Below are 24,938 nucleotides of genomic sequence, written 5' to 3' on the forward strand. Positions count from 1 at the left end.
CACTTAGAATTTGAGATGTTTGAATTCAGGAAGCTCAACCTGTTCTTAAACACCTAGCTTAAACCTTTCCTTTTGATCAAGCTCGTGACCCTGCTTGCACCTTTCATTCTAAACAGGAGCCAACCACAGGACATCTAGCCCAGTGCCTGGTGGGGATAATGCGTATTTGTTTTGCTTATACATGAATAGTTTCCATGGAAACCATTTATTGAAAATAAGCCTTATGGTGCTCATATGCTGGCTAATATTGTTGTCATTACAGTTTATCAAACACAGATGAGGCAGGATATTGTTTTTACCCATGAACTTCTCCAGAATAAAAAAGCACTGAAATTAAATCTCATGTCAACCATATTTCTAACTTATGATTGACAGCAGAATATTAAGACTAAAAGTCATTCCTAGGAAATGAGATTCGCAGTTGAAGACTGAACAAACTGGGATAATTTATAATTTTGAATCATTATCTTAGGAAAGATAGTCTAGCTTCCTATAACATTAAGCTGCAGTTTTCCACATGCACCGCTGATGCTAGATTAAAAACCAAATTTTCAGAAGGACAAAAACCTACCTTGAGGGAAAATAGACCCTGCCCCCTGAGTTTTCACACTCAAAGCTAGCCAAGTCAGCTGACAGGTTTGACAGATTCCTCTTCATTTCTGTTCAATAAAGAACATCAAGAGGTTCCATTTTAAGGGAAGTCTGTCTGTTTTCATAGCAGCTGCTCCCTTCTCGGGTCACTGTCTTTTCTGCTTCTGTTTCACCACTGTTGTCCCCGTTCTGAGCACGCTGTCCCTGTTAAAACAGGGCTGAGGCAGGCAGGGAAGCATGAGGTTGAGAAGCCTGAGCCTTAGACATCGGGTCTGGTTTGGCCCTGGCTCTGCCTTCAGCCACCTGGGTACACTCCACAGTGGTGGATGTTCAGATCCAGGAAGATTCATAGCTCATTAGGGGTAATGAGAGGGCTAAGAGATGGAGGAAGAGTACTGGGGGTAGTGGGGGGTCCTTCTTCTCCCTCTCCATGTGTTTCTTTTCTACCCCAGAAGTTGGCCTTGGCCTCCTACAATGGCAGGTCTAGGGTCTGCCTCAAGCTGTTCCTCCAGAGAAGGGACGCAGTCTCCATCTCCATCACACACTGGGGCCCCTTCTAATCCTCCTTCACCAACACCAGTCCACCAAGAGGAAAGAAAAAAGCACACACTCAGAGTCTGTTGAATTTATATTCAGTACCCCAAGATTCTTCCAACTTCAAGTTTACAACCAACTATCTATGTAGTCAACGTAAAACAAATTGCGTCTCCTTATCTAACTCAGGGCCAGGAGGGCTGTGAGAACATCACATTTTTACATCTCGGAAAGCCTGAGTGCTTCAGATTTGTAACCCCCGTTGTTTCCAGCAATCCTTAGAGCTAAATGATTAATTATACCCAAGGCAGTCCAAAGCAATTATTTAATTATGCTGTATATAGGCTGCCAAAGCTGTGCAGCAAAGGGAAGGCCTTCACCCCGTTTCCCAACATCTGCCTTTGGATGACTTAAAAGATAAAAAGAGATAGGAGAACATTTTTATGGCTAAGTAACAATTTCTAGAAATTTTCCACTAAGTAGAAAAACTTTTTCAGCAATTTCCTCCCCAGGATTCAATCATGGTGACACATTTTAAGTCTCCAGTGTATTGAAATCAATGCACAGTGGAAAAGTAACAATACAAAGTGAAGGGCTGTGGTGCTATTTTCTTTTGACTGTAAGAAAGTCCATTTTTTAGTAAATCCATATTTTTGACATTAATTGTCCTTGCCTTTCAAATTTTCTTTCTTAATTTAAGCTTCTTAACATCAGTATCATTAACGAGCAAAAATTCCTCTTCCCTGTCCTCCACTTAGAAATGTCTGGTTGATTTCATAAAAACGGCTCAAGGAAAGGGACCCAGGCATTCCACCTGGTAGAGTCATGCCTGAATGACTGACTTGGAAGTATTCAGGATGGCTATTTTATAGGGGAAAAAGAAGAGGTATCCACAGTGGCTTTTAATCATCAGATCATGGGATTTGAAAATAGCCAGAATTTCTTCAGTTGCTCCAAGCTCTTCCTCCAGCATTCAGAGCTCCAATTCTTAGTCATATGAAGCATAGATCTCCCCCACTACTCAGAGGCCCTATCTATCTGGTGCTGTTCTCTTTCCTGGAATCATCCCAGACAGACAGGACCCATCTGTTTCCTCCAATGCCTACGATACCTACAAAACAGGAGTGTGGCTAGACAAGTGGGAGCTGGCTAGTGCATATTTGCTTATCTGCTCAGTTCAAAGGAGCCACTAGACCGCTTCAAGCTCTGTCCCTCATACCATTTAAGTATGGAAACACAGCCATTTCATTAATCGTCTCCTATGGTAGGCATCCATCAGCAAAGGGAGTTGAGAGTGAACGACCAAAGAAACAGAAAAGCAACTTCGGAACGCTTTACAAGTCCTTGCTTTGGAAGTAAATGGGATTATCAAAGAAAAGTGAAGGGAGTGATGAGTGTTTCTTAAGGATGAAGGGTGTTCTTAAGTATAAATTACATGTAAAAATGGAAGCCCAGAACCTAGGGTCTGTCGGTCTCATTCTCGGGCCTGATCTGTGAACATAATTTGAAAAGTTCTGTGGTTAATACATAATACATCGGTGAATCACACCAGGGAAGTGTAAGGAGGTTGAGTCACTGTGGTGGTAACGTCCCTTTACAGCCAGATGAATTGCCCATGAAAGCGCCGAGGTGTGGCCGCCATGCTGAACAGTAGAAGGTGGCAGGTGTGTGTGAGGTGCAGTTGACAGCTCTGACCCAACCGCCTCCCCGAAACCCTCACTCTGAGCATAAGCGAGCACCTTTCAAATGACAGGACTTGTCTGTCTCGCACTGGAAGAGAGAAATTGAAACCAAGGTTTCATATCACGTGAAGGAAGCTGACCCCTCAAGCTAGCTCTGCTCGTTTCTGTGCTGGAACTGGGCCTGAGCTTCAGCTCCAGAAAGTCATGACAAAGGTCCAAGGTTCAAGGCTAAATACCATTTCTGACTCTGCCAATTAGATCATTTGAGAAAATTTGTCCATTAAAAAAAACGTACATTTATGTCCAATCCTAGAGGATGGGTGGCTTGAAAGTTCTCTGTTAATTCTTCCTATTGGCATATTGATAACATCAGTGGTGAACTTCACACTGGGAAGTTCTTTTGACCAGTAGATAGATGAGTTAACAAAGTGTGGTGTCTTTGGAATAACTCATGAAGAGCAGCCCATTGATTAGAAAGACAACTGCCACCATTCAGCTACCGACGAGACTCCCTACGGGGCCAGGACTTCTCATTGGATGGTGTAGAAACCTTGAGCAGTAGCTAATGCGAGCCCCACTGTAGAGTGGCTGACACAGGTTCATTAAGATTAAGAAGCATCATCAGATCACACAGATAACCAACGGCAGAGCTGGAGCTCTCTCCTGGGCTGCTGGACTCACCTTGTAATGGTGTTTCCTGGTTTTCTCAAAGGCCAGCCACCCCTCCAGGAGGCACTCAGTATCCTTCAAGTGGCAGCTCGATGCTTTAAGTATGTATCAGAGTTTGCACATCCTCTACAAATTAAATTAATGAAAGTACCATGCATACATTTATATATATATATATACATAAAAATTTGCCTCCTTCCTTTTATCTGAATCTCTTCAAATATTTAGGAAATATATCTGGTCATGATAAATAATTTAGATACAGGAATCATCTTTTAAAAAGAAAAGGATGATTTCCCTTCTGAGTTGGACCTGCAAATTCAGATTATAGTTATTGGCAATGAGACATTTTTTTCTCTAGACTCTTCTTCCTAGCAACATATCTTTGAGACATAAGAAAAAAAGTGAAAAAGCACAGAAAGTAATATGCAGTCTATGTTTTACCATAAACTATTTCAAACCCTTCCCCCACAAAAAAAATAAGCCTCAGACTTGCCTTTCTGGTTCACAAAATGAATCTGTGCAGGCATTCAGCACAGAAATGTCCTTTTCTATTAAGGCGTGAGAGTATAAATAAAGTGATATTTCTCTCCTTCGTTAAGAGCTATTTTTCAGCCATAAACAAGGAGCTATCCTTAAAAATTGGTATTTTTTCTTATTTCTTTTTCAACAGGGGACTTATTATGTTTGAAAACCAGACCTACATGCTAGAGCCAATGGAAAACACCACCGGCAGGTACAAGCTCTTCCCCACAGAGGACCTGCGTGGCATCTGGGGGTCTTGTGGATTGCACCATAATACAACCCACCTCGCCGTGGATACTATGGCCCCTGCACATGCCCAGATGCAGGCAACAAGGGTAAGAAGGACACCGGGGATCTGAGGGGCTTGAGGCATGGACAACCCAGTGTTAGGTGATCCAGAGAAGCTTTGACACTGGACTTGATGTCTGGAAAATGGAAATCCTACCACGTGGAGACCACGTGGCCACTGTAATGGGGACAAAGACCTCCATCACCATATTGCAAATGTCAGCCCCAGTGTCATTAAGATACCCTGGGGGCGGGGCACCAGTGGTGGGCACCTATCATCCCCAGGTAGTACGTGGGAGGCCGAGATTGGTGGGGGAGAGGAGGAGGGGAAAGCATGGCTTGAGGTAGGCCAGAAAGAGAAGTCTACCAGACTGGGCCTACAAGGAAGGGATATATATCTATGATCTCAGGGATAATGGAAAAGGCTTTGGTCCCACCAGAGATGGGCTCTGACCCTCTCTCTGGCAGCTCTTCTACAGGAAGAGAATCTCCACTCTATCCTTCTTCATCCACGGCTGCTCTACAGTGAGGAGGCTCTTAGTGAAGGACAGTCTCCTGCTGTCTCCTGCTTGGCCTTTGCCCACCTGCTTGCACAGAGGTGCACTGAATCCCAGATCTTGGCTGTAACTCAAGCTACTCAGGAGGCTGAGATCTGAGGACCATGGTCAAATCCAGAAGAGGCAGACATACCATGAGACTCTTATCTTCAATTATTAAAGGCTAGAACTGGAGGCATGGCTCAAGTGGTAGAGTGCCAGCTGTGAGTGAAAAAAAAAAGCTGAGCAAGAGCATGAGAATCAGAAGTCAAGCCCCAGCATCCGTGCAAAATAAGAAAAAGACAAGCAGAAGATGTCTCTCGTACTAACATGTCATTGTCTGCAATGTGCTCCTTTTGTTTCTCTTAGCACATTTTGTCTTTTCGTCTTTCTCAACTTTTAACTTGAGTGGACCACTGCTTCAACATTTTATGATTACTGATCTTGGCTCCTTCTAAATTTTCTGAATTCCTTTAGTGTTAGTCTCCATGGTTTATTCCTTTCATGTCTAGGGATGGGTGTCTGTTCCCCTAAACTGCTTATGGTTCATTGTAGCTTGCATTAACATACATCCAGCATGCATTCTTTCACATTTCCTTCTGTGAGCTTTTTTTTTTCCTTTTTTGGTGGTGGGACTTGAACTCTGGGTCTGGGCGCTGTCCCCGAGCTCTTTTGCTCAAGGCTCTACCACTTGGATCCACAGCACCATTTGTGGTTTTCTCTTGATTAATTGGAGATGAGTGTCATGGACTTTCCTGCCCTATCTGGCTTTGAACTGCAATCCTCAGATCTCAGCCTCCTGAATAGCTAGGATTACAGGCATTAGCCACCAGCGCCCCGGCTCTGTGGGCTTTTTGAACTCCCCTATGGCAGATGCTCCAAAGCCCTGTCGCAGTCTGTCCTGTCTCAGGGCTGCGGCTCACCTTGACAAATGCAGGGGCCTGGGGAGGCAGCATCCCAGTTCCAGGGCCCAGAGCTTCCATACACCCAGCGGCAGCGGCCCCTTCTGCCCAGGGAGCATTTTCTTTCCCTCATTGTGCTTGAATGATAGATTTAAGAGTTGGAATCACAGAGACTCTCCTCTGTGGTCCCATGTGAGTTTCTTTCATTTGGCAAACACATTTGCCTTTGATTCAAGCCCTTGAACAAGATGTGGTTAAGATGTCACTTTAGCAGCCATGAGCAAGCAGAGCATTTGCATTTTGTTTTGCTGTGAGTCACTTGTCCAAATCCTGCTCTCTGAGTTATGCAATTTTAACTTGACAGTTAAAATGACACTCAAATAGGTTTGCCATTTCATTTAGAAGTACAAACTTGATCTGTACTTGCCAGCCACATTTTAATTCTTTAAGCATACGGTCCTCTAACTCTTTGATTGGCACAATAATTTCCAGTCCTTTTAGTTTGTACAGAAATGGGGAGCACTTGAATAACAAGGCTATTTTGTTAATGATGCACATTGAAGTATAAATGAACCTTTAGGTTGCAAAAGGAAGGCCTGGATACCTGTCTCTTTTCCCTGGCACTTTGGACATAGTTCTGATAGGTTTTCATGCAAGAGAAAACATTTGTGACCTAAACAGCAGGGAAATAATGAAACTGGAACCAAAATAATTTTTAAGTAAAGGGAGGAAATATGGAGACCTGGAATTAGCTAGGAGGATGTTTTAGATAACACCTGTGATGAATATGAAGGGCACTTCTTTTGAGTCACATGCTGCTAACTAGTCTCATTTTGCTGCCTTGGTTTTATGCTAATAAAGAAATCAATGTAACTGCAGCTAAATAATCGTGTTTAGGCAGCAGAGAACACATTTGCTCTACCTAGCACTTTCTTGCCCCCTACTCAGTGTTAACTGTTGCAGCATGGGATGTGCAGGCGCAACTCTTCTGCAGGGGTTTGCATTTTCCTTCAGCAGGCATCAGGAATTGATCTTTGCTGTGTGTATACTCCACGTAGAAGAGGGGCCTGAGCAATCGCTTGTCATTTGTACAGGACTCTGCTGTACACGTCACTTCTGAAAGGGCGCAGACATACAGAAACTTCATGCTCTGCTCTCTGAGAATGTTAAGCCTGGCCTAAGGCTGGACCCGCTGCTCAGCTCACTTGAACGCTCCCTTTTCCTCTCCATCTTCTATGCAATGAAGATTAAAAAAAACAAAAAACAAAACAAATCTTACAGCCACCTGAGCAAGCTTTGCCAAGGCGTTGTCAGGGAAAGGCTAAGTCCACTAGTGGAGAGAATCACATAATATAGCCCAAAGGCAAAATGAAATTGCTGCTGAATTTTTCTTTCTTTATGGATCCCCTCCATTAGTACAGAAAATAGTGCATCCAATATAAAAGCTACGGTCTTCTCGGGAAAGAAATGTTTGCCAAGGCCTCTGGGCCCACAGAGGACAGCATGGCAGGGAGATGCTGAGATGCACTGGTGCCTGGCCGCAATCTTATCTGTTTAAGCAGATTCCATACAGTGACACTCTGCTGCCCTGGTAATGTCCAACAGTCTAACACCACCACCACCACCACCCCACTCCACTCCCTGTTCACTTCTTTCCTTGGAGTTTTCACACACCACGTTGACTATTGTTAATTCTTTGTTCTTCCTCCTTATCCCCACACTTGAATGTGACCTTCCTGCAAGGCAGTGACCTTGGTCTTTCCCATCTTGTCACTTGGAGGCTCCCAAGTCTTGGGGGACACTGTGGGGTGAGTGGGGGCTCTGCAGTTGGTCTGGGCATATGAAGAAAGGATTCTAGTGAGAATATACTGTAACCCCATCCTCGGAATGCTTTCCTAACTTGACTTAAGATCTCAGAGCCAGGGTGCCTGGCAGGCTGTTTGGAGGGCAGGATGCCTCTGGGGAGGCCTCTGTGCCCATGTTGGAGAAAAGACTACGTTGCTTTTCTCACAGGTCCTGTTTGGGGATGAGATTATTGGTGTTATTATTTTTGCCACAAGTTCAAAGGTGAAAATTCAGTCAAGTAACCAGTTTTAAGTGTTGCTCTCCATATCACAAATTATTAAAATATGATTTTTTAAAAAAACTGGACAGCCTAGATAGGTAGAAATCATGTGGTGGTAATTTAAGCCTAAAGAGCCAGTGGGACTCCCCCTGTGGCTTTTCATTATAATGTGGTTAAGCTTCTCTCTGAGTTTGCAATTCTCTGAATTCATGAGAAAATGTGGACTACTCTGAAAACTGCAGAGACAGGAAAATCGTGTTCATGAGTTTGTTTTCATTATCTGGAATTGTGTATTTTCTAAACAATGATTTGGGGCCAGTTGGAAATATCCTTCCTTTGGCCGTTGATTTTTACCCTTCCCAGTCTGCAATTGAAAAGTCTCAACAATCAGAGCTTTCTCGATGAGTTCTTCAGTGGGAGACTAATTTATTTCTTCATCTCCAAAGCTGTATTTTCTTCTCCACAATTAGCTGGATTTGTTCAGGATAGATGGAGGCTCCAGGAACCGAAGCAATATTTCTGCTTCTTTGACCCTCCCTCAGTAAAAAAAAAGGGGGGGACAAGACTCCTCACACTTCACAAGTGTCTCATTTTGCCTGCACACTGGGTCCACGGGGACTGACTTTTCCCCCTTTCTGAGTAGGTAGTTGTCACCATAAAACCTGCTGATATATATCATTGCAACAGCTGGGCTTTTTTCTTTCTTGCAACACTATGAAAGAATGAGAAATCCCACCTTTCTTGGTGCTTTAATTTTCCTTTCTCAGACTTGCAGATTTCTTCAGGGAAACCTAAATTTACAAATCAGCACAGCTGGGCAGTCACTATCATACAAACATTTTACCTCATAAAAATCTGTTTGGGCAAATGAGGACTGGTGCGGAATTGTGCTAGAAAAGATGGGTCCCTCTGGATTATATGACTGGAAATCTGAGTCAAAGCATGTTTTTAAGTCTTTTGGAGGTTTTTTTGTTGTTGTTTTTGCTTTTCGTCTGGAAGGGAGCTGTAACATACAAGTTTCAACTTCAGCAGTTAATGTACTTAAGTCATAACCAGCAATTCCAGGCAGGAGGAAGCCCCAACTTCCTCCAACTGTGGGTTATTGCAGAAACAGAAGGCTTTGCTTTTTGTTTTTAATGTTTGCTTTTTTGAGACCACCCTCCGTGAATCACTTCATTTCTTCCAAAAATGCCTTTGGGATCCTCCCGATAATTCACGGAAGAGTGCGAATGCACTCTGAGGAAGTTGATTAAAATGTAACCCACTTCAGAGGCTGCTTTGCTGGGGTCTGTGTTTCTCCTGCTGGACCTCTACATTAGGACAAGCGGTGTGTCGTCCCCTCCTCTCCTCCTTCCAACTCCTCTACCCACACCAGCACTCCAGCATAACTGCTCTTCTTTCTTTCTTCCTTTCCTTTCTATCTTCCTTCCTTCTTTCCTTCCTACACACCTTCTCTCCCTCCTTCCCTTCTCCTTGTCTTCATTCTTTCTTTCCCTCCCTCCCTCCCTCCCTCCCTTCCTTCCTTCCTTCGTTCCTTCTTCTGTTTCTGTTCTGTAGCCTTGCCTCTTTAGGTCTTGCCCCCTTGCATTTCTGTTCATCAGCCTGACTATTCCCTTGTCTCCACATCACTCTAGTCTTCTATAGCTTTGAACAACATTTTCTTCTTGGCAGCACTGGCATTTGACCTTGGGGCTTTGAGCTTGCAAGGCAGTTACTCTGCAGCTTCAACCCTAACCCTAGATTTAAAAATCAAAAGGATCAGCCACAAGGGCTGAGCTCCCAGGCACAGAGCCACAGGCGGTACCCTTCCTCTTCCAAGCACACCTCCCTGCTCTGCCTGTCTAGAGGCTCAGAACAAGGACCTTGGGGCCACTGGTCTCTGGCTTAGTATTGACTCATCTCCACACGTGCCCCGTGTAGTCAGATCCTCCCTTTCTAGAAAGAACTTTGGTTTTGTGTTCATGTGTTCGTTTTATTTCATACCGACATTGACCTCTTTTGATATCGCAACCAGTGATTCAGCAGGACAATTAAAGAACTTTCAAGATTTCCCAAGTAAAAGCAGAAACTATTGCCAGGTTGAGAAGGTTTTACAAAGCCCTGAACTGGGGTTGGATGTCAACTTGTAGAGGGAAGTGGGTACCAGAGACTTTCAGGGAGAGGCATAGGCCATATTCTGAAGCTGTGGGGAGATGTTAAGGAAAGTTAAGTTCATGTTTACTTTTGACAGCATAAAAGGGAGACCCTCAAGATGACCAAGTATGTAGAGCTGGTGATTGTCGCCGATAACCGAGAGGTAAGGACTGCTTGAGATTTCTCAGTGCAGTTGGTTTTAAGAGAGAGAGAAAGAAAGAAATACTGTGCAAGTTATTGCTTTAACATGGTTATTTATGCAAAAAGAAGAGGGGGTTATCAATGTACGAGAAGTAATGCACCTTCTCCCTGACAAGTGTAACCATACACTATCCCAACAATTAAAAAAAATTAACTTAAAAAAAAACAAAAGCATCAGAACTGGGAGTTTGGCCTAGTGGTAAAGTGCTTGCTTAGCATGCACATAGAGGGAAAAAAAAATCTAAAGAAAGTGACTCCATCCTGGAAGGTTAGACTAGAGAAGGGAACAGAGAATTCGTTAACTTTTTAGCCATTCTCCTTTGTATTGTCTGACATGTTTCCATGACCTTCCGTTACTTTTACTGTTTAATTTAAAAAAAAAACAAATATAAAGCAAATTTCTCAGGAAGTTAAATTCAAGTTGATGATGTGAAAAATGGCTCTGAATGGCCTTCTGGCTGTGCACTTTCTCTTTGCCAAAGCACGTCACCACCATTCGTGAGGCTGGAAACAGCGGAGAAGTGACTGTCTTGTAAGCACTTGGCTTGGGTGAATTTCAGGGAGTTTCAGGCAATCCCCAACTGAGGAAATTTTTCTGCAGGATGTGAGCTTATTTCATCATAAATTTAGAGGACTTTGGTAGTTTTCAAAAGCCCACGACTTTACATTTTGGGATCTGGAAAGATGAGTTGTGATTGATCTTCCTACTGTTATTAATGCTGACATTTAAAATTGTTAAGTTTCAGAGGCAAGGAAAAGACCTGGAAAAAGTTAAACAGCGGTTAATAGAGATCGCTAATCATGTTGACAAGGTAAGTTTCTCTTCAGGTAATTAAATCACTCAAATCATGTAAATGTTTGGAAATAAGGAGGAGAGAATTCACTCCACCTCATCTGACTGATGGGAAAAACCAAGTTCTGCCTGAGCAGCACTCTGCTTTTACAGAACTGGACACTGGAAGCTGCTCCAAGGTTCTCTCCCTTGAACATGTGGTTCCTACTCCCTGGTGGCCTGGATTGTGGGGGACAGGAGGACACAGCTTTCTCCAGACTCTGCTGACCAGGCAGAGTTCCCGCCTGAGGGTGTGTTGGCCTTAGATTCACTTAGATTCAGAACCCTGTGGGATGCATTGAACCCTGATGAGAACTCCCTGGCCGGGCCCTGGAGGCCAGCTCTCACCCATAAGGGATCCATAGGACTCCACTGTCCAGCTGCATTGAAACAGACTTCTGACTCAGCGACTTTTTGTCATTGCCCCAACAAGTGCTTAAGAAAAACAACTGAAAGGAAAATACATTGTAGCCGTAGGTACACGGGCTTCCATCAAACATCTTCTGGTTCCATTGCTTTGGGTCTGAGATGAGATAAAGCATGGGGACAGAGAGGGTGACTAGGATGCAGAGAGAGAGAGAGAGAGAGAGAGAGAGAGAGAGAGAGAGAGAGAGAGAGAGAGAGAGAGAGAGAGAGAGAAAGTGGGCTAGGAGCAAGGTGAGATTTTCCTGGTGACCTACCTCCTACACCCAGAGGAAAGCCAGTAATGGCCAAATTATCCACTGATGCTATCAAATTATGGACTTATTAAAGGATTGGGTCAGAGCCCTCGTGATCCAATCACCTTCCACCATGGAACCCACCACCAACCTTCCTTGAGCCTTTGGTGGGGGGTGAGGGAGCACTTCAAATCTAAACCACAACTATCCGCTACTAGACAGCCCCTCGCTGAGAACACCCTGGAGACCCACCTTTCACAAGGATGGAAAGACTCTAGGAATCTCATCCAACAAAGAGGACTCTGCGGCAGAGGTGCTTCTTCCACCACCTGCTCACAGGGCAATGGTCGGTGTCTATCTGGGAGCCTGACCTGCTCCACGTAAAGTGGGGCTCCTCACACTGGCCTGAACATTGGCACCGCTGCCCAGGTGTCAGAATGTCCCATTGTGCGTGGCTGGATGTCCACATGGGATGACACACTGTTACGTAGAAGCGCAGGCTAACACCTTGCAACTTGCCTGGAAGGCCTCAGTCTACAGAGAAGGAAAGAATATCAGTTCTTCTCAGGCCTCGGGAATAAAGGAAACCATAAACTATATCAAAACCGAGATAGAAATTGCTGAAACCCCATTTGAAACAGTGATACTTTTGGCCTTCTGTGTATATATGTCTTTACATATTATTCTCCGGTTTAGCTTGCTTCTGTTTGCAAAACTGAAAATGAGCAATTGGGAGTTTGGTAATTACTAGCACTGGTAATTAAAGAACAATATGCCTCAGAGAAGTCCTGGTGGACAGGGTTGAGTGTGCCAGCCTGGTTGTTCTTGCGTTTCCATGGGACAGAATGATTCCTAAGTACACAGACACATCAGCCCTGACGTCTTCCTCTACCCTCAGCAGTCCCCAGAGACCCTGAGTGCGGGCTGCCCAGGCTCCTTAGCAGACTCTGTGTGTCCAAACCCGCCGACGATACCCGCAGGCCACACCGAGCATTCCACATTTCATTTTGCATGTCTCCATGTGGGAAAGTCCCTCTACTCGTCTCCTCACTTGCTGACATCTTGGCTCTGCTGGGCCTTTTCTAAATTAATAACTGCTTGGCTGCATTGGCTCCGAGAGAAAGAAAGACATCCCAGACTGGAGACCAAGAAGTGACTGACAAAGGTGACATTCTGAAATAGGCAGGCATCCTGTAAGTGAACCCAAATGAATGTCTGACGCTTGTGCTTCTCGGCCAGACTCCAGGCTTTCTCCCCAGGTCCTGACCGTGTTCTGGGCAGTGAGGTGGGCACTGAAGCCTCTCCTATATAACCCTTCCCTCTAACCCATCTTTGACTTTTGTCAAGGGTTTGACACCAACTGGGAGGTCTTTAAGGCCAAATCTCAGCTCCAGGACTCACCTGCATTCAATTCATTCAGACATCATCACGAATGCCTTCTCTCCTTCCCTCCCCGAACCCACTGCCTAAAGTTCCTCCTTGGACCCCAGGGAATTCTACCCCCTCATTTTAGATCCGCTTGTTCTAGAAAGTCTTCCTTGGCTGTCCAGCAAAGCATCCCTTGGACTTCCTGTCCACACCATTGTTTGGCAGTCAACCACTTCAAACTGAACTGGAATCGTGGTGATGTGTCCTGAGCCTTAAGCCTTCTGGTGACCTCTGAGCAGCTGAGCAAGGTCAAGGACATCCTAGCCTTTCTCCTGTCTGTTCATGCCAAGGCTAGTCCATAGCAAGAGCCAAACAAATATTCACCTGGCTGGGTGTCTGTGTCCACCTGGTTGCCGCGATTTCCAAGCTGGGCAGGATGCTGGGCAAGCTTCGCCTGTTCTGCACAGGCCTGGGGGCTGATCGGCCAGCCTGAAGGCATAGGAATCTCAGCCTTCACACACGGGTGACAGTGTAAATGAAGCTGTTGGAGTCACCCTGCCCATGGCCTCACAGAGCCACGTGATTGTGATCCTGAGTCTGTGTGGTGGCTCAGTGTCTTCACTGTAAGAAAACTGCAAGCAGCAAGCCTGAGACATGTTCATGCCATGAAATGTGCACTATGTGTTCACTGTGACCACCATCACTGGCAAAACAACAACAACTTGAAGGACTTAAGGGCAGCAGCCCTGGGGAGAACACTGAGAGGACCATGAGCAATGCTTGATATTAGTTCAGCACTCCTGACAGTAATCAGTTATACTAACTTCGGAGAGGGGTGTGTACGTTGTATTCTTCTAAGTATGGAGTCTGCCAGACACCTTCACTGTGATAAGAAGGCCCCTCATTCTTTAGTAAGCTGATGGTAGCACTGAGATCGGGAACAAGCTAGTCCTTTATGGACGTTAGCCCCTGAGAAGTAATTAGTATACCCTTCTCAAATGATAGCCCTGAAGCCAGGCAGGACATTTGACACGAGGGACATCTCTTTGCCGGCTGGTGTTCACATCAGCACTGGATTTCCCACATTTTGTCTTGTGGCCACTGTTCTTTGTGCAGTGGCACAGCTGAAGACATAATGTCACAAAGCACACGGCGCCAGACACGTACACACGTTGTTGGGGGCAGTCCAATGATCTCAGTTTGCCTAGAAAGCCTGGAGTCCAAACATCTAAGTAGATATCACAGGTCAAGCATTCTTGATTAAAAACATGCTATTGGGCAAGATTACGCCAAATGATTAACACGATGTGGTCATTGCTATCTGTCTGGACTGCTGCAATCAGCATATCCTGCGACACTTGTGTTCTGCTGACCCGGTGTTCTCTGTGTGACCATGAGGCCCAGGCTGAGGAAGCGTGAGCCACCTCCGTGGGTCAGAATCCAGAGTCAATGCTTAGCCTTTGGGAGTTCTGTGCACTTTAGCTCAGCACGTTGGAACCTCATATAATGCTCTTAATTCTATGATTACCGTTACTTGATGGCCAGATGCTTTTAGCAATGACAGAGCTGGCTCACATCTGGAGTCTGGCTGAGGCTGCTTCCCCCAACCCACCACTTTCTCGTTGACTACCTGGGGACTCAGAAGACAAGGGCTTTCTCATTGCCTCACACATCAGGCAATGGGGTAACACAGTCCCCTGCCCCAGCCAAGACCACAGCCATCTGCTTCTCAGTGTGATTTGGCTGGGGCAGGAGGTAGTTGCCGGCTGTGGAGAGCTCCTACCTCTCCACTGCCTATTCAGTCTTTCCTAAGACAAAACCATCCCTCGCCCACTAGAAGAATTGCTTTTCCCCCACTCAAGATGAGTGGTGGATTCTGGGGTGTTGTTGAAATCATGCCCAGTAAAAGTGGGGGACAGAGCAGTGTCCCTGAACCTGCATCTTATGTCCCAGGCCTTCCCCAGTGACTGAGCTAATTCTGGCTGGGGGATGAGGGTCATAAAATTCCTGAAGAAAGGTCCTGCTTACACCTTTATCATCTTGAGAGATATCGACGTGTTCATTGCATTAAACTTTCTACGTTGATTATAGGTGACAGAACATAAGAGAGTCAGCCAAGGCTGACTCTTGGCTGAGGAGTATTCCAGACTCGTTTTCAGTACCTCATCGGCAGAACATTTTGCTTAAAAGGAGCCGATTATTGATCTTGGCAAGCATATCTGAATGATCCAAAGCCACTCATTGTTTTTTTTCTTGCAGTGAATATTAACTGGCAGTATCTATGTGAACACTTAAATGGAAATGTTCACGTTCATGCAAATATAAGCAGATTGCAAAAAGACAAATACCTTGAGCATCTACTTGTCTACCATTTGAGAATCCAGTCACTGTATCTCTTCGCACCAATTCAGCAGATAATTCTTAAGCTTCTATTGCCACAGGAACAAAGGGACACGGTGTGGAAATGGACATGAAAAAGGGCCTTCTAAGCTGAATTTCAGTTCAAACTTTGATCATCCCCTCCCAAAGCTGGCTGTCCCCTTCAGTTTTACAGACCCCTGAACATCCGGATAGTGCTGGTGGGCGTGGAAGTCTGGAATGACATCGACAAATGCTCCATAAGCCAGGACCCGTTCTCCAGCCTCCATGAATTTCTGGACTGGAGGAAGATGAAACTGCTACCTCGCAAATCCCATGACAACGCCCAGCTCATCAGGTAGGCGTGCCTTATGCACATGTTTCCTCCGCTTTGCCTTCCTTGCCCAGAGCCCAACTCCCCTCCTCAGAGAACACCAGCTCTTACAAGAGGCCCTGCCCCAGCCCACCCCAGTGGGGCCTGTGTCATGCTACCTGGACCCATGAGCCCACTCGCCACCAGGAGACCTGCCCCAGCTCCTCCTTTAGCCTGAACATTTGTCTCTATGCCATTTTTTTCTTGGCTTCCTCTTGATATAAAGTTGTCCCGAATTGACTAATTTTTAAACACCCATGTTCTTTCATTTTGTATGCTATATATAAGTATCTAATGTAATATAAATGATAGATATACGTAAATGCATACTATATTATATATTGTTATATAGGTATATAATATATAAATATGTTTCGTGACAGATGATGTAAGGGCAAAACATTCAGGTGAATATTGTCCCGTGCCTGTAGAAAAAGAACTTCCTCCCCTATTCAAGCTGTTACTTCCCAGTTTTCCAGTTCAGGACGGCCAGTGTTTAGCACTGTTCTGTCTCTTCTTTAATCAGGGTGCGTCTAGCCCCTGTTCGGAGCCAGCAGCATTGAAGGGACATGTACTTACAAGTGGCCAGCACTTCTTGCACTGGGGACTCTCCAGTCTGCTAAGAGAGGGCCACGGGAAACAAGAAAATGTCCAAGTGCCACATGTCACAAGAGATGGAATGTAGGCACGTAGAGTTCTAACAGAGCAAAACATAGGTTGAGATATTTCTGCTACTTCTCTACTCACATGGAAAGTGTTTTCATAATAGTCTGAAGCAGATGTTTCCAGAAGTGGCACATGTTTGTGGGAATCCTTCAGCAGGTTATGCCACCACTCTTCCATTCTTGTGTCACTTAGGTCACTGAACGTGAAATCTTCACAGATGAAGGGTGCTTGGCTTTGTTTATTGAGCACATATGGGAAGTAAAGACCTGGTCCTGCCCCAGCCTTGCCTTAGTCAATGCCGACCTCTCCACCAAGGCGCTGGCAGTCCCCAGTCATTTACTTTGGCTATACACAAGAGTCTTCCCCTTGGATGTTTGTGTTTCCTCATATTTTATGCATTGATTAGTCCTTAACTATTGAAAGTACATTCCATGTATTTTAAGTCAGAATGCTTTGTTACAGTGTATCCCTCAAAGGAATCTGTCCAACTTGAACATCTGGAAAAAAATTAATATCTTATTTAACCTTATTATGTATATACATTCATTATAGGTACCATGTAATGATTCATTTTATGACATCATTGCATTATCATGTATCAGTTCCTATGTGATGGCCTCTGTTGGTCTATCTAGGTATAACATAAAGACGGAAATGCCTACTGCTATCAACACAGGATATAATCAGCTGAGGGTTCCACATCTGTGAACTCAACCCACTTAAGACCAGAAATGCTTAAGAAAAACCCACATCTGTACTAAACATGTGCAAACATTTATCTTTGTCATTATTTCTTAAATAAAACATGATAGCCACTATTTACATAGCATTTACATTTTATTAGGTATTATAGCTAATCTAGAGATTATTTAAATTATATGAAAGGCTGTACATAGGTAACATGCAAACGCTACGTAGAGCATTTTACATGAGGAGCTTGAGTGGTCATGGGTTTTGGTCCCCTGGGGCTTGCCCAGAACCAATCTTCATGGTCAGGTGGAAAATTGTTTTGGGATAGACATACAGTCCATTATATACTCTTGTGTATATAATTTTTGTGTCAGATGATGTAAGGGCCACAGCAAAAGCATTTCACTTTTCGATCTGTGCATTATCTGTATAAGTATGGGGCCAGTATAGAAGGAGGAGCTCGTTTGACTCCTTTACAGAATTTCCACAAATGCAATACTGAAGTAGTAATGCAATTAATAGCACTTGTAGAAAACAGACACCTAATGCTTTTAGACTCGTGATTGGATTATTAAGGTTTCTTAGATGAGGACACCATCGCCAAGCCTCTTCCCCATGCCTTTGCCCTGGGTGTCAAGACTTTGCATGAGTGCTTGCCTGTTCTTCCTGAATCTTGGAAGCAATCACATTTCTGATCATTTCAATTTTGCAAGCTACATTGGCAGGATGCTTTGGAGAACTTTGGATTTCTGGCAGAACTGGAATGAGTTCCACAGGAAAGCAAATTTCAGGTGCAGAAGAAAATCTCCCAGGATGTCTACTGCACTTCCTTCTGTTAGGAAAGGTTCCCAATGACTTCTCAGGCTTTCCCACCGCAGCTCCCTCGGTCTACCAGGAATCAGACCGGTTGGGGCTCATAAACACAGAGAAATGACTGCTTTCTGTCTCAGTCTAGACAACAAAGCTCCGCAAGACTTACAGGACCATGATGCAACAGGAAAAAGGAAGCATAAGAGAACCAGATTAAACATACCTGTAAACACAGCCTCCTGTGGCTGTTTTCATTATGATACACTCTATCACAAGCATGGCTGACAGAATGTGAAATGTTAGAAAACGTCACTTTTCGACATGATATTAAAGCAAGGCCTTCTGTTTGCTTCCCAGTGGAGTTTATTTCCAAGGAACCACCATCGGCATGGCACCCATCATGAGCATGTGCACTGCAGAGCAGTCTGGAGGAGTTGTCATGGTAAGCCAAGGGTGGACGCCAAGGACCAGGAGAGCTGGCTTCCTGGATAATGGTTCCCCTGGAAAGCCCTATTTGTATTAGACTTTGTGAAGTAGTCTTTCCAGTCCATATTTTTTAGACTTAGCCCTGCCTTTACTCTGGCTGTATTCATAAGCTTCTACTTCCCACATCATTGTAAGCAGGAACTGTTTGGAAAACACAAATTGCATCCAGGCAAAGTGGACATATTAAAAAAAAAACAGCTCAGAGAGGACAAAATTGCTCCTTTTATGGTTCTTTGGGTCAAAGTATTCCAGCTTGGGAATTCTTCTTAGCACTGGTATGAGCCAGGACATAGGGGTTTTCCCTGAGCACTCAGCTTTTTTGAGTGGACTGTGGTCTCACCAAATATTACCACTCAAATGACTTTGTGATGGTTCTGACTCCACGCCCATCAGCCAGAAGTCTGAGGTTTTTCACCGCTTACCAGCGCAAATGTTTTACATACCTTCTGGCCAGCGTACAATCTGCCTCTATCATAACCTTATTCTTGGAAGGAAGAGCCCAACATTTATTGCTTTCTAAGGGCAACTTTGTCACATGTGGGCTGTATAGGTCTATAAAACAGGAAAGATACTTGGGACTGCTGATGACTGTAAGAAGAAGGGAGCTCTGTTAGACTACGCAGCAGGGGCCTTCTGTTGCAGACCAGCATATAGGTCATGAAAGGTTTTCACACTCTGCAGTCCTTGCTCAGAAAGTCTTCTGCCCGCCATGCACCAGCAGACAGGAAGTATCCTCAGAGCTAATTCCATCCCCATTAAATAAACACAGACTTGCCCGCCCAAGACACCGCCAGGGCCTCCCCTCTTCAAACAGAACATTTCTGAATATTCAGTTGTAGGAAAGGACTGAAGGAGTTATGTTCTGCTGACTGTTATTTTCTTTCCCCTTACTGCCTAATCTAATCTTCTTAGTGACTATACATAAACATTTTCCTCTGGTCTGGGAGCAGTGGTTGGTAATTTATGGAGGTATGGGCTACACGTGGGCCACGCCCACTCACTGAACTGCTGGCTTGAACAAGTTTCTTTGAACACGGAATCCCGTAGGTGATCTCCTCTGTGGAAGTCACTGGAAAGTTTGATTTTTGTTGATTCTATGTTCGTTTCGAGTCAGATCACAACCGTGTTTTTACAGAGCACGCGGTAAAATTTTAAGAGGGAATAATGTTCAGTTTCATGCTTCCATGGTCAGTTGCTACTGACTTTGCCACCTAAAATTGGTCTAAATATGTTTTGAGAGTTGAAACTGAATGTTTCATGAACAAAGTGAGCCTGCTGCTATATAGAACTAAAGCAATCCTGTGGCCCAGATGATGGGATTAAGTGAACTTCTTCAGTTCATGTCTCTTGTTCTCTTTCCAAAGAAGCATCTTACCAAGATTCCTTCCTTAAATGCATATAGAGAGATCTGTGTTAAAAAAAGAAAAAAATAATATCTAGATGTCTATATATATATGTACATGAACCAAGTGCCAATGGTTCATGACTGTAATCCCAGCTATCCAGGAGGCTGAGATCTGAGGATTTCAATTCAAAGCCAGACCATGCAAAAAAGCCTATGAGATTCCTGTCTGCAATTAACCATTCAAGAGCCAGAAACAGGGATGTTTCTCAAGTGGTAGAATACTAACCTTGATCCAAAAATCAAAGTGAATGTGTAAGGCCCTAAGTTCAAGCCCCAATACTGGCGCATTCTCTCCCTCCCCCTCCATGAAAACAAACTGCAATGTGAGAAATAGATACAAATTGTGTGTGATGCATGATATTCAAGCCAAGACTAAAGTTAATTAATAAAAAATGGATCCTACCAATGTGAGAGTAGTGAGCACAATCCTTCAGCATATTTGGTTTTATTCCACATATTAGAGAAACATCAGATAGATTGAAAGTGGTACCCAGTACCTTTAGTTTCTATAAAATTTATGAAACCAACATTTCTCCATTTTTCAAGATAGAGCAACTTATTAATTTTACGAAGTTTTTAGGGCTTTGTGTCCAACTGGCCTGAAAGAGTCTTGATTTGGAGACACTATTAGGAATAAATGTATTGTTTCATTTCCTTAGTCCAGAGGAATGTCAGAGTCTCTTAAGGGACATTCTGTTTGCACATGAAAGAATGCAAAATAACTTGGTAATTAAAAATGACACCAGGATATTCGGTAATACAGTGGAATCAGCAGTAGAAAATTCTTTACGATTTTTATGCTGAAGCATGCTAAATTCAGCCCTCCACATCCTTAGATTTGGCTACATTCTGTTCACCAATGTGTGTTATTCTTAAGAAATGATTTCCTGAAACATATTTGTGAAGCTTCCTAAAACAGGAAACTGTAAAATCTAAACAAAGTAATTTATTAGGAATTTCATCTATTCTAAGAATAACTCCTTGACATGCCATCCTTTTCTTAGACTGAGGGCCCATAAGAAAGACAGAGAGAGCTTGCAATGCCACTGATAAATCTACAAGACTATACGTGATCATACCTTGATCCAAGAGATTGGTCTTATCAATAATATTTGATAATAGCATAGTATTTGGTAGTTTTCTAGAAGATCTAGAGAATCTCTTATCTCTTTCCTATATAGCACAAACAAGTTAACCTCCCTCATTCCTTTGTGGTCAGATCTTTTCCAACAAACCATACATGGGTATCATTTATATAAATTACGTCCACTAATAACCAGTTAATTTTAAATTAAGTTGAATAACTATCTTTTAGTTAATTTCTAGCATTTATTTCAGCTGGGCTATCCAAACACTCCATTAAGCTGAGTGCTAGCCAAGCAGTGCTTGCCATACAAAAGATTCTGCAAATTCCTTTCACACAACCAGACAGGCTGCGTACCTTTACCATTTCCAAGGTCAACATGACCATACAAGGTCCAGCAAAAGAGTACCATAACTGGATTCTAATCTCAGTTCAGTGAGTTATCAATCACACAGACTACTCCTTTGTTCGCTGTTATTGTGAACATGTGTGAACCTATGCAGAACCGACCCCTACCTCCTAGGCAGGAAAAGATAGTGAATCACAGCTGCTCGAGTCTTATTTAGAACATCGTCAGACATACCTCCTCAGACCAGCTTTGTACCCGCAGATTCTCAGTCAGGTCTAGAATGGTTCTTCCATTTCCCTGGAAGGAAGGAGCCTCCTCCTCTGTAGAGCAGCTCTTTGCTTCATTTGATGCAGGATGGGGAACAGTAGATGATGATGACTCATGGATACGAAGAGTCCTACCTCTGCACATGAGACCTGCAGTCCCAACCGAGGAGACCACAAACTGGCTTGATGAAATATGTGGAATTAGTGGTTTCAAGTTCAAAGTAAATTTACAGTGACTTTGCCTACGCTGGTCCTTGACAGGTACTGAGACAAGTACCAATGAGGGATAAATGTCAAGGGTGAAAAATCTACCAGATATGAACTTTATGTTTGTGTTTCTTGTGTTCTCTTTGAGGACCATTCAGACAGTCCCCTCGGTGCGGCCGTGACCCTGGCACACGAGCTGGGCCACAATTTTGGGATGAACCATGACACACTGGAGAGGGGCTGCAGCTGCAAAGCGGCCGCTGAGAAAGGAGGCTGCATCATGAACCCTTCTACCAGGCAAGTGCTAAGGCTCCCGTGGTCTTGAGACTTGGCCACAGCATAACGTATGTCCCCATAAACAGCTGAGCAGAGGCACGAGGGTTCCACGGGCTGTCTGATCCAAATACCCATGAAAGCTTCCAAAAAGAACAGCAAGTGTTGGCTGAGTTGCTCTGGAGAGTCCCGGTGTCCAGATTGCCATGTCATGTGGTATGAGGGCTGGCCGGTCCCCTGGGGAGTTCTAGGATGGGTGTTGTGTTTGCTGAAAAATAGCAAATTATCCCACAGTCCCAGCATCGGTGTCTGAGTTAAGTACATGATTCCAGCTCTCAGCAGCTGGAGGAGGAGACAGCCTGCCCTGGACCCTGCAAACTCGTGGCAGAGCCATGATGAGTCATATGTCCTAGAGAAGGCTGAGTAAGAGCTGCTGTCTCACTTGGGGATGGCCCTGGGCCATGTCTGGGGGATGGAGGGTGAGCACTCATCTCACTTGGATGAAATGGCTTCTCTGCTTGGGGAACACATGCACTCCCTCCCTGTTTGGTGCCTTCTGAAACTCTAGACATGAGAGGAAGATAGCTTCCAGGGTTGGAGCCCATTGAGGAGATGGTAACAGACACAGCCTGGAGTGATTGGAGATTCAGATGTGTTCCTATACCTCCAGGAGCTTGTCGGACGATTTGAGAAAGATTCTTACTAGTGATGCAATGCCATCTTGTATTCAATGTTGAAACCTGTGACACTTCACCGACACAGAGCTTCCCAGCCATGCCATTCTTTGGGTTTGCTGAAAGGAGACGTGGGGTCCAGAAGTGAATATTGACTGAATGGTGGACAGACTGACAAAAGGGTTTAAAAGTCCCAGAGAAAGGAACTGTTAAAGAATGTAGTTGTGCTTATGCAAGCAAGTCCTATTGGCCTTCTGCCAACAGAGGATTGGGTTGTTCTTACAACAGAGACAGCTGGGCCACACAGCCCAGATTTGAGCATCATCACTGGTGAACCATTGTTGAAGTGCCCTCTCCCAGCAAGCTACTGCTTCCTTGCGGCCATCCTGACCATGAGATCAAATCATCTGGGGCATCTTTCCTTTACTAATGATCTGTCTTAAACATAATTTGAAGGTATTCACCAAGACCTTAAGGAATTGCTCTCCGAGTCTGTGATGACCGAATCCAAGAACGTCCCTGTAAGTGAATCATTTAGAGCAACACCATTAAAAAGTGAAATGTTGCAGAGATAACGAGTAGAGATCTCCAGAAGGCAGGCAGGCTACTCTGGAATGGGAAGTGCTGAGTTTGTCACTCATGTCTGAGCACAGGCACAATCGTGGTTGGACACCTAGAGCAAAGAGTTCCCTCTGAGGGCGTGAGGATGGCGTGAGGATGGAGTTCTACGGTACCCTCTGTCTCCACCATCCCACAGCCCCACAGAGATCAGCCTCCCCACGCAACGTGCTGGGTGTGGCTCAGAAAGGGAGGTTATGGCTTGCTGGTTTTCATGTTCTCTCCTTCTTGATGAGCTCATGACGTGGCCACAGCCAAGTCAATCTGCGTCATTCCCCCAGGTTATCAAGAGGCTGCCAACTCTTGGTAAAAAGAAAAAAAAATGGAAGTCATGAGAATCTGGATTAGGAACATAGGACAAGAATGAAGTCATCTGATCACCCCAAGGCCCAGTGTTTTTAGTGACATGGGCAGATGAGCAACCCCCGAGACCCCAAATGCCTTGTTAGTAAACTGCGTTGTCAGTCGACCATCCATCCATCCATCCGTCCATCCTACCTGCCTCCCCTCCATCCACCCACCCATTTATCTGCTTATATATTAAACATTTTACTATTTACTCATTATTGGGAGCCAGCTCCGGAAGCTTCTACATCCCTAGCGACCGTGGAATTCTGTAGATATGCTCTCTGAAGCTATAATGGTTTCTGCCAAGCTCCCCAAGTTGGCAAGTGTTCACAGAGGTTCAGAATGATGTAAGCCAAATTACCCTGGAGGTATTGAACACCTCAGGTAGAAATGGTATTGTTAAGAGCTCAGCAAAACATTTAAAAGGTTTTCTCTGCCCCCACCCCGCTTCATTTTTGCTAATAGCCTTCATTTGATTTATACCTTATTAGCAATTTCCAAGTTCTCTCTTTTGCTGAGCTTGTGCTTTTGCATAAATCTTTTTTTTTTCTATTTGGTTCTCATTTATGATCACACATTCCTGTCCAGAGAGTGTTGTTTCTAATTTTCTCCGATGGAGAGCAACTTCCTAAGTAAGTTGGTGAATTAATCATGAAAGCCCAGAGCGAGAGGAAGGCCAAACAGTGCGATGAACTCCCATCATCCGTCACTCATGGCAGAATTTCCCACACTGCCCCAAGACTGTCGCAGAGCTGTGGTTCTCCTACTTCATGGTGTCCACAAGAGAGTGGGAGAGGGGATTAAGGAGATCTCGTGTCTGTACATTGTAAATCACTATGCAAAAGGGGGTGTTTATTATTTAGCTCGATGGGACATCTGAGATATCTAAAAATTAGAGACCTTTCTCAGAATTCTTCCTTACAGACCTGGGAAGGACTTGAGGTGCTAGGAAACTGTCATTGAGCAACATGTCCAGTTTCTGTGTGAATGGCCTGTGTCCAAACACCAGCCTTCCTTCTCAGGCCTCTTTCCCCACTACTGATTTGGCGATGGGTGGTGAGTACTTCAAATATTGGTCAATGGACTTCGTAGCCCCAAAGCTGACTCAAAGAGAGAGGAATGAGCAACTGCTTTCCAATGAGAGACTCAGAATTAAAGAAATCGAGTATTGTAAATGGCCCAAGGGAGAAAAGCATATCCCCTTGTAGTCTGGCTGATCCTTTATCTCAGTATTCCAGAATCCCTGCTCTCTAGACATTAACCTGCTGCCAACACTGACAAATGGGCCCCAGTGGCCCACCAGTCCTGGCATGAAGTACATTCTGGGTAAGCCTGTAGGGTCAGGG

The 24,938-nt window shown here is 44.4% G+C and overlaps 1 protein-coding gene across 1 annotated transcript in view; it reads left to right on the top strand.

The window, feature by feature from the left end:
* The window catches only part of Adam12 (ADAM metallopeptidase domain 12), a 252,762-nt gene that overhangs the window by 180,074 nt on the left and 47,750 nt on the right, over window positions 1-24,938 (top strand). Inside the window, exons 6-11 of the mRNA XM_090345624.1 lie at window positions 4,150-4,336; window positions 10,023-10,088; window positions 10,867-10,938; window positions 15,532-15,701; window positions 18,240-18,324; window positions 21,828-21,976. Of these exons, the coding sequence (XP_090201750.1) occupies window positions 4,150-4,336; window positions 10,023-10,088; window positions 10,867-10,938; window positions 15,532-15,701; window positions 18,240-18,324; window positions 21,828-21,976 (729 nt within the window). The remainder of the gene's footprint in view (window positions 1-4,149; window positions 4,337-10,022; window positions 10,089-10,866; window positions 10,939-15,531; window positions 15,702-18,239; window positions 18,325-21,827; window positions 21,977-24,938) is intronic.

Source organism: Megascapheus bottae, chromosome 15, assembly GCF_031878675.1.
Source record: "Megascapheus bottae isolate mThoBot1 chromosome 15, mThoBot2.hap1, whole genome shotgun sequence".
NCBI classification, from domain to species: Eukaryota; Metazoa; Chordata; class Mammalia; order Rodentia; family Geomyidae; genus Megascapheus; species Megascapheus bottae.